The sequence below is a fragment of the Camellia sinensis genome, chromosome 6, assembly GCF_055761805.1.
Source record: "Camellia sinensis isolate YWXY chromosome 6, ASM5576180v1, whole genome shotgun sequence".
In the NCBI taxonomy this organism is placed as follows: domain Eukaryota; kingdom Viridiplantae; phylum Streptophyta; class Magnoliopsida; order Ericales; family Theaceae; genus Camellia; species Camellia sinensis.
Genome location: NC_138966.1, coordinates 151,232,117 through 151,241,644, shown reverse-complemented (window position 1 = coordinate 151,241,644; position 9,528 = coordinate 151,232,117). Strand labels below are relative to the sequence as shown.

The 9,528-nt window shown below is 29.5% G+C and overlaps 1 protein-coding gene across 1 annotated transcript; it reads left to right on the top strand.

The window, feature by feature from the left end:
* Positions 1–669: 669 nt before the first annotated feature.
* LOC145792973 (stemmadenine O-acetyltransferase-like) lies at positions 670–6,710 on the top strand. Its single transcript, XM_082875106.1, has 2 exons — positions 670–1,162; positions 5,663–6,710. Exons 1-2 carry the CDS (start codon positions 712–714, stop codon positions 6,613–6,615), a joined length of 1,404 nt encoding a protein of 467 aa, XP_082731232.1. The 5' UTR covers positions 670–711; the 3' UTR covers positions 6,616–6,710.
* The last annotated feature ends 2,818 nt before the right edge of the window (positions 6,711–9,528 follow it).

Here is a 9,528-nt window from a genome sequence, read left to right as displayed (position 1 = left end):
ATTATCCTGTATAAAAATAAAAATAAAAATTTTCAAGTTGTCTCTTTATTTATTTCTCTTTCTCTTTCCCTTTTCCAGCATACTGTAACCTCACTTTTTGATATTTTCATTTTTAATTGTGATAATTAACTTTTTACAATTTTAAGTTAAGTTGTAATTTTACTTTTCTATCCATCTACCATTAATAAAGTTGGAAAAACTTATTATGTGAATCAAACGTGACATTTTTATTTCAACTTCATTAACACTTTTATGTTTTCATCAAAATCTCATTTTAGTATTCGCATTAAGTAAAATCTCACTAAGGTCACTGTCACTTTCAAATTTTCGTCAACCTCATTAACATTAAACAATTGAAGAATGACATTGCAACTTAATTTAAAATATAAAGAGAGAATTGTCAAAATTGAAAGTGAAGCGATCGAAAAAAGATTATAGTGAAAGTGTAGGGATGCTAAGTGAGAAATTACATGTGTGGTTTTAATTACAAATTTATGGAAAAAAAAATGTATAATTTTATATTTTAATATTTATAAAATTTATTGCTAATTTAAAAATATTTTCTAAACATTGACATTTTCCTCTTTTTTTTTTTTCAAATTTATTAATTAATGATCAGGGTGTGTACATAGCGTAGAGTTTTCCTATATATACATGCCTTTCGCTAACTTGTAACTAGAACAAAGGAAATCACAAAAAAAGAAAAAAAAAATGAAGGTTGTGGTGACATCAAGGCAAACCATCAAACCATCCAGCCCAACACCCCAACACCTTTGCCAATTGAAGCTTTCATTTCTTGATCAAATACAACAACCACACTTTGTTCCTTTTATCTACTTCTATGCATCATCCAATTCCGGGCTTAACAAAGCCACAAATGATAGAAGAAGAAGTGAGAAACTAAAGAAGTCTCTTTCTGAGACACTATCATGGTTCTACCCACTAGCTGGTCGTGTTAAAGACAATCTCTTTTTTGATTGCAACGATCAGGGTGTCCCTTTCTTTGAAGCCCAAGTCCAATCTAGTCTCGACCATGTTGTTGGGCAAAGCAATTCCGACTCCCAACTCAATTACTTGTTTCCATATCCTGATTTTGATGATGCTGGGGATCTACTTTTAGCTGTCCAACTCAACTTCTTCGACTGCGGTGGCATGGCTATTGGTGAGGACCTGTTTTGTATCATTTATAAGTTGACTTTTATTATGATAATTGCTTTTTTTTTTTTAAAGATTATTAACTTCGAAAAAGTCTAACATAAATTGTGTGGGATAACTTTTAATGATTTATGAAAAAAAAAAAAATTAAACATGTTTGATGCAATAAGCTGTTATATAACTTTTTCTTTTTTGTTGTGTAAATATGTAGAATAATCTCGAAAATTATAATTACGACAAAAGATATAGCATTTTTTTTTATGTCCATGCATATTTGAGAGTCCCAAAAAATTGTAAAAACTAGAAATTGTAGTTTAAAAAAATCTCACTTTTTTGAGAGGCCCAGTAAGTTAATTCAAAATTGTAATCAAACAGCATTAGTTTGTTTTCAAACAAATGTTAAATAAGCTAACTTAGCCTATTTTGGAAAGTATCTTTTTTTTTAACTTATTGTCTTATTATGAAAAAAGTGTAAAAATAAAAAAAAAATATAATCTAAATAAGTTAATAAGTTAATAATAACAATTTTTTTTTTTTTTTTTTTTTTTTTTTTGTGCCTTCTCTCAAAAATGCTACAGGCCCAGAATACTTTTGGATTAAAGAATCCAGTTTAGCCCGTTTTGAGTTTTTTTTTTTTTTTAGATAATAGCCCGTTTTGGGTTTAGTAAGGCAAAAATTGCCAATCAATCTGAGACCCCAAAAAAAAAAAGAAAAGAAAAATGGTTCATTTGATTACATGTCTTTAAAAATAATTGATGTTTGGACTGTGTAGCTCATAGTACTACTATTTAAATCACGTCGTTTTTTTTTAACCAACTATCCCATTTTTTCCAGACAAGTTAGAAATACTAAAAACTAAACAATCTAGATCAACAAAGCAAATCCGAAATGTGCTAAATTGGATCTACAATCCATTGAGTAGAGGGAAGCCACAAATCCTTAGTCTTCGTTTGTTTTCCATTGTAAGACTTCGGAGTGGACTTCTAGTGAAAAACAATAACAATAGTATCATATTTATTTTGCAAAGTGAACGCCGAATTTGTAGTCTGAAACGGACTATGAAAAACCTTGGTGAGTGGATTACTAGTCCGGATTGGGAGATAGTATTAAAAATAGTCTGTTTGGCTTAGGATGTTACCGATCGTCCGGAACGATGTTTGGCAGGTCAACTGGCCAAGTGCAATTTTATTTTTTTAATATTTTTTTTCCATGTTAAGTAGCACATTTTGAACATTAATGTTTAATGTTTTTGTATTTTTTATTAAGTAAAAACCATGATTTTATTTATTTTATATAAAAATAATTTAACAATCTCCACATTAACAAGTATCATCAAAGCAAATACAATTTTACTTAATTCCCTTACTAACAATCCCCTCATTATAAATTTTCTCCAATCTTCTTCTAAAAACAAACGGGACTTTATTGTCAATATTTTATTATTATGGTAAATGCAATAGTTTAATAGTTAATTTTTTAGATAAATTATAGGCACCTTCTTGAGATTCGTACCATTACACTCGTCTCTCCTCTTTTTTAAAAAAATTTACGCTGACCTCCCCTATGATTAATCACGTTAATAGAATGGTTAGTTTAGTAATTTTAATATTCAAAGATATTTTTGTTGATAATCATTGAATGTGCAATTTGTTTTGGGGGGGAGGGGAGACTAGTCTAATTGTCAAAAATTTCAAAAGAAGTGAGTGTAATTTATCCTAATTTTTTTGATCCGCATTGTTTAATAGTTATGATGGTTGTGAACTTTACACAAATAGAGATTTTTTGAGATGCACTAAAAAAATATGCTTATTTATATTTTTATTTTTTTAAGTCATATTATTTCTTTAATTTTTTATATATCTTTTTATAAAAAATTAATAAATATATTTATTTAAATCATTTCAAATAACCCATCAGTAATTGGGGAGGATCAAATTTCCTCCCTATTTCTTAGAACATAGGCTTGATGATAGCCTTTGAACTCTCAACTTTCACTCTGTGTCAAATTTCCAAATAATCTCTCGGTAGTTGGTGTTTGGTAAGTGTTTTATTTTTTTGTTTATTTATTTATTTATTTATTTTTTTGCTAAAAAAACACTAAAAGACAAAATTTGTTAGAAAAGTAAAAAAAAAAAAAAAATTTAGACAAAATGTTACATTAAACTCATAATTATTTTATTTTTTCTTTCACAAACATCACATTCAACCATAAAAAAACCTAACTATCTTTTCAAACATAAAAATTTTAATCTCCTCAAATAATCAAAAACTAAAAAAACTTATTAAAATAATAACTTTCCAAACACCCAAAGTCAAGTAGATGCAAAAATCCTATGTAGGAAAAAAGAACTTCAATACAATAGTTTATTACACTACCACATCATCGGTATAACACTAACCATGAAAGCCGCAATAATGGTTGTATCACAGTTAATTTGGAAAGTCTATAAACAAAAATAAAAACAAAACATAAATATATCTACAATTTTAATTTGATGGTGTAACTTTAATCTTTTTTTGTTGTGGATCCACTCTATAAATAAATCTTAGCCTTATATTTTATAGTCTAGGCCAATTTTCTGGGTTTTTATTTTTGGATTTGTGGCCCCACTCATCACCATATAAGTAAATATTCAACAAACACATGGAATGTTATGATAGTGCACTTTACCCTCATCCAAACCGTAATTTTACAAGAATGATTTAATAATATCATTTTTTAAATAAACTCATTTTCTTCTTCTTTTTGGATCCATAAAAGTCAATTTTTAAATTAACATCTATAAGAGTTAGTTTTTCCATCCTGCCTCCAAATTCAACTCTCCCATGGGAAGAATTGAATCTATAACCTCTTGTTTGGGATTAAACTCTTAAGAGAATCATCTTCACAAGTATTTTGTTTAAAAATGAAAAGTCCATATTAAATCATATCATTCCGTATTTGCATTTATATATCATTACTCATTTCTAAATAAAAGAATAAACGACACATATAAAGTAAAGTTTTGGCCTTCATTTTTTCATACATGAATAGTAGTCACTACAAGAAATCAGTTTTTTAGGGACAAATTTATTTCATCTCTAAAAATGTAATATTTGTTGGGAAAAACTTTAGCCAACTAATTTTGCCTGTCACGAAGTTTGTCTCAAATGGTCCGTCTGGAAAAGTCAAAAATTGACTTCTAGAGACAAAAATGTGAAGTTGCAAAAAGTTCTGATTTTGAGACAATCAAAATTTGTCTCTAAAAGCCTATTACACCCTACGACAGACAGAGTATTTGTGGAGACAAAAATTTAATTTTTGAGACAATCCAAATTGGTCTCTAAAAGTTTTAGTTTTTGTTTTTGAGACAAGTGGAACTTGAGTCTAAAAGTTTTAGTTTTCCAGACAACTAAAAGTGGTCTACAAAAGTTATAATGTTTTTTCAAACAATTAAAATTGGTCTTTAAAAGTTTGATAACATACTTTTTTCTTTTTTGCTTTTTGATTTTGTAACAATTACTCTTAAAATACTAGTTTGAACAGAAACTTATATTTCTTACTTGATTTCTCAACAACCGAACAGAGAATATTAAACATATCACCAGACCATCTGTTTATCTCCAAATGAAAATTCAACAACACACACACACACACACACACACACACACAAAAACACCATGTTCATCGCATTCAAAGAGGGTTAATCAAAAGATATTTCAATGACAAAGAAATACCATGCTCTGATTCATTAATACGTAGTATTTGATTGTATATCATAAACTGATAGAGACTTCAAAAGTATCATTTTTAATTTATAAGGCTAGTGCCATAAGCATTGTTTGTAGCATTCAACTATTCAATGAATAGATTGTAAATTGTAATTATATCTACCTACAAAACAGAACAACTCATCCATCACATCTTTTTCTCAAGTACTTCATTGAAATGCCATTTATGAGCTTATGGATACGAATATTTTGCTTTAAAATTAACCTAGCTCTCTTCAATGGCGATTCAAGTATATGATTAATCAGTATTGTTTTCCCTCTTTCAGTCTTTTAGCTCCAGATCTTTTAGCTTCGAAGAATCAAGCTAAGATATGATCAATACGATCGATCGAGATTTAAGAATGAGAGAGAGAGAGAGAGAGAGAGAGAGAGAGAGAGAGAGAGAGAGAGAGAGGTGTGGTGAATGAAATGAAATCTCAACTATTGAAGCTCAAACAATGAAAATAAAATAAAATAATGTACGAGTTAGTTTATTGGGGACCAATTAAAGTTGTTGGTAAAAGTTACTAACCTTTTTGCAACCCAATAGCTTTGTCTTTAAAATATAGTAGTATGATTAAATATATTTTTTTAAAAAAATTCTTTCATTTTGTCTTTAAAAGTATAATTTTTACAGACAAATTATTTTTGTCTCTAAAAATTTGCCTCTAAAATTTTAATTTCTTATAGTGAGTAAATAAATCCAAGTACTTCTTTAATCTTCTTCTTCTTCTTCTTCTTCTTTTTTTTCCAACAGGATTATGTACTTCACACAAGATAGCAGATGCATTATCAATAGTTATGTTTATGAAATTCTGGGCAACTGTTAGTCGTGGAGATCATAGCAATTTGGTTTATCCCCAATTCGGTTCAGCCAACATCTTTCCCCCTACACTTAATCCCAATACCAATCACCACAAGCACGGCGTTGGCACTACAAAAAACAAGATCAGTGCAAAGAGTTTCGTGTTTAGCGACTCCGCCATCTGTACTCTTAAAGCCAAATACACCCCCACCACCACCACAGCCACTACTGTCACTGCCAACAACAAAACCATACATAATAATCCAACTCGTGTTGAGGCACTTTCTACTTTTATATGGTGTAGATATAAGGCCGCCACTCGAGGAGAGATGGCATGTGGAGAAGGAATTAGATACCCTGTGATTCAAGGGGTGAACTTGCGCACGAGACTCAATCCACCTTTACCTAATTCATATTATGGTAACCTTAGTCGATTTGCCATAGCAATATTAGCACCACCAGCATTGGAAAAAGGCGCTATAAGAGAAGATCGTGGTAGCTTGGTCACTCAGATGAGAGATGGGATAAGAAAAGTTAACATCGATTATGTAAGGAAACTCCAAGAGGGTGGAGGTATGGGGGGCTTGAATTCCAAGAATGAGGAGGGTGGTAATAAAGGAGGAGAAAAAGGAGGAGAAGGAGGAGATGCAGTGTTTACTCTTGTGTTTTCGAGCATAGCTAGGTTTCCCCTATACAAAACTGATTTCGGATGGGGTAGGCCTGTATGGGTGACATTAGGTGTAGTAAATCTTGATAATATGGTTGTTTTCTTTCCTACTAAATCGGGTGACGGCATAGAAGCATTGATTTGTATGAATAAGGGCGATTTGGCGAAACTTGAAACTGATAAAGAGTTCCTCTCCTTTGTTTCCAATCCTAAATTTCCACTTCTTAGCTCCTTATAAATTTTGTGTAATTTCTTACTGTTACATGATGTTGAGAATATAATATAAATAATAAAGTTGTGCTACTCTCTAATAGAGCATAGCATCTCAGTTTAGTTGTGACGGTGTTTTTTTTTTTTATATGTCTTTCTCTCTCTTTTTGTAATGTTTTATTATCATTAATAAAATATATCTATTTTTTCCTAAATAAAAAAAATGTTCAATCTTAGTTTTCATATTTACTTTTATTGGGTATGATTCAAAGTTCGGTGTTTAACTAAGGGTGCAACTCGGGCTAGTTCGATCGGGTTGGGAGATTGTTCAAGCCCTGTCATGACTCGCTCCCCGTACCCAAGGGTTAAGTATCGTGATGGTCAGTAATTAAGGTTACCTCCAACCAATTCTTAAACAAATTAATAAACGCGAGCGGAAATAATATTCAAGTGAGGATACCAAAATAATCATTGGAGTTTCTATTTTTATTACAAAATTTATTGACCAAAAAAGCCGATATTTACATATAAAAATATCATAAAAGTGTTGTATGTGTCTATTCCGCAACCCGCTTCTAAGATTTCCCAAAAGTTATTTCTGAATTGCATTGTTTCCTAAAAATTGGTAAACAACTATAAGCACATGGCAGAGTGAGAAATATTATACCAAGAGTATAAAGGGCACAAAATAACCATAGATAATTATATAACTGAAATATTTAAAATAACTTATTCTGAACAAATAATCTTTTAAGCAGCAAAACTGAGCTTATGTAAATAAATAACCATAACCACGGTACCGAACAGAACAGAACAGAACAGAGGTCACAGGAGTGACAGTCAGAACAGAGGTACGGATTATAGAGGTGGCTCGTATGGATTATAGAGGTGGTTCCCACAATAGTGTTGCACTTATCTCCGCACAGCACTTTGCTCCACACTAGAAATCATAGGGTCAATGGATCCATGACAACAGAGGGCCAGAAAGTGATCAAACAAAGGCCAATAGTTATTTAAGTCCTCCAATGCATGAGACTCCCGTGGTGGTACTTACAAAACATAATTATTTATAAGGTTATAGTCAAATATTCTTTAAAATATAAATAAGCATATCCATGGATTTCATTTTAACAAATAGAGTTCAGAAATTAATCCACATAACTAAAATACTTATAAAACATAACTTATATTAATACAACTAATAAGATACAACTTGTATAAAATAAATTATGGTAAGTCAAAACATACGTAAAATATATTATGGTGACTCAAGGTATAATATAACTCACCTTAAAAGTGATACATTACTCTTTTTTTCCACTACCAAAAATCTTTTCGACTTCCATTATTTTCTTTCCCTTCTCTTCCTTTCTTTTTTTTCCTTTCTTTCCTTTCTTTCTTTCCCTTTCTTCTTTCTATCCAGGTGAATCACCTCCTCCCTATAGGGAGGTAAGCACGTCCGCTGGCCAACACGTGGCAGCGTGTATCTTCCCCTGATTCGATAATAAATTATATAGATTTATACTTATCTTTAATAAATATTTAAGATAATTACACTTTGACCTAGTTTTCTAATATAACTATATAAGTAAATTAATCCCTAATTAAATTACACTCTATCGTATACTAACAGAAAATTAATTATTTATTTTACTACCACGTCCATTATTATTATTATTGTTATCAATATTATTATTTATTTACTCTTACTTTTATATTTATTTATTTACTATCTTTAACTTTAATTTGGCCCAACCACCCTTATAATTCCATATTTCTATTAATTTGGCCCTAAATAATAATCTCTAATTAATCTCATATTGATAATTCAATACCGAATTAGATTTTGTATTTATTATTATTTATTTAATAATATATTATCACATACAACCATAATACTAGTATAAAATTTAAAGGACAACTTAAATTTTCGGGTTGTTATAAGCCCAACTCAAGTTGTGTAGAGACCTGTCTAGGTCCGCCCAGGCCCGAATTGCTCGAGTTGATTGAATTGCCCAAATTGTAAATGAATTATTTATTTTTTTTTTTTGCAGCTTCATTATTAAATTATTAAAATTTGACTCTATTTAAATTTTTTTTAATAGAAAATCATTAATACCATCAAAACAAATAATTTATATAAGGTAAGAGAAATGCTGCTATAGTAGTCGTTATAATTTATGAGTGAAAAAAAAAAAGTAAGATTTTATGTTATTTGTATATATAATATATATACTCAATATGATTTAACAATCTAAATTATTTTAATATCATGTAATGATTAACAATTAATATGTATATTTAATATTTTTATATATCTATATATGTATAATTCGGGATTCGGGTTGCTGAGGTTATTTGACGTCTTTGCCCAAGCCCGCCCAAATTTAATTCAGGTTTTTGAATTTTTCTTCAAACCCGTACCGAATTTGAAAATATTTTGTCCAAACCCTAAAAAAATTCGTGCTGAGTTCGAATTGCTCGGGTTAAACCCACCCAAATTGCACCCCTATATTTAACATGAACATTGATAATATTGAGAAATAAACAAGCTATGCTTTTGTTCAATTAAAATTCTAGACAAATCGTAAAAGAGAAATGAAGAACATGCATATTTCGAATCTCATTTACATTTTTTTTTCATTGTTCAAATAATTAAATATCCCCCACACATTTTGTTTTTGTTTTCCTTTTTTTTTTTTTAAAGAGTATACCTGGTTTTAGAATTTTGAATTTACTTTTTAGAAAATTGAATTTTTTGCTTTTACTATTTTTTTTAATATTTAACTAAATTTATTAATTTTTAGATACACCTAACATAAACACACACTTAAAAAGTATAATATTTGTAAAAAAAAAAATTCTTTAAAAAATTTACTAAATACTAAAAATACAAAATAAAATAAAATAAAATAAAAATTCAGTATATTTTTGTATTCTT

Coding starts and splice junctions, on each gene's coding strand:
- LOC145792973 (XM_082875106.1), top strand. CDS start 712: ATGAAGGTTGTGGTGACATCAAGGCAAACCATCAAACCATCCAGCCCA. Junction 1,163..5,662: donor CTGCGGTGGCATGGCTATTG/GTGAGGACCTGT, acceptor TTTTTCCAACAG/GATTATGTACTTCACACAAG.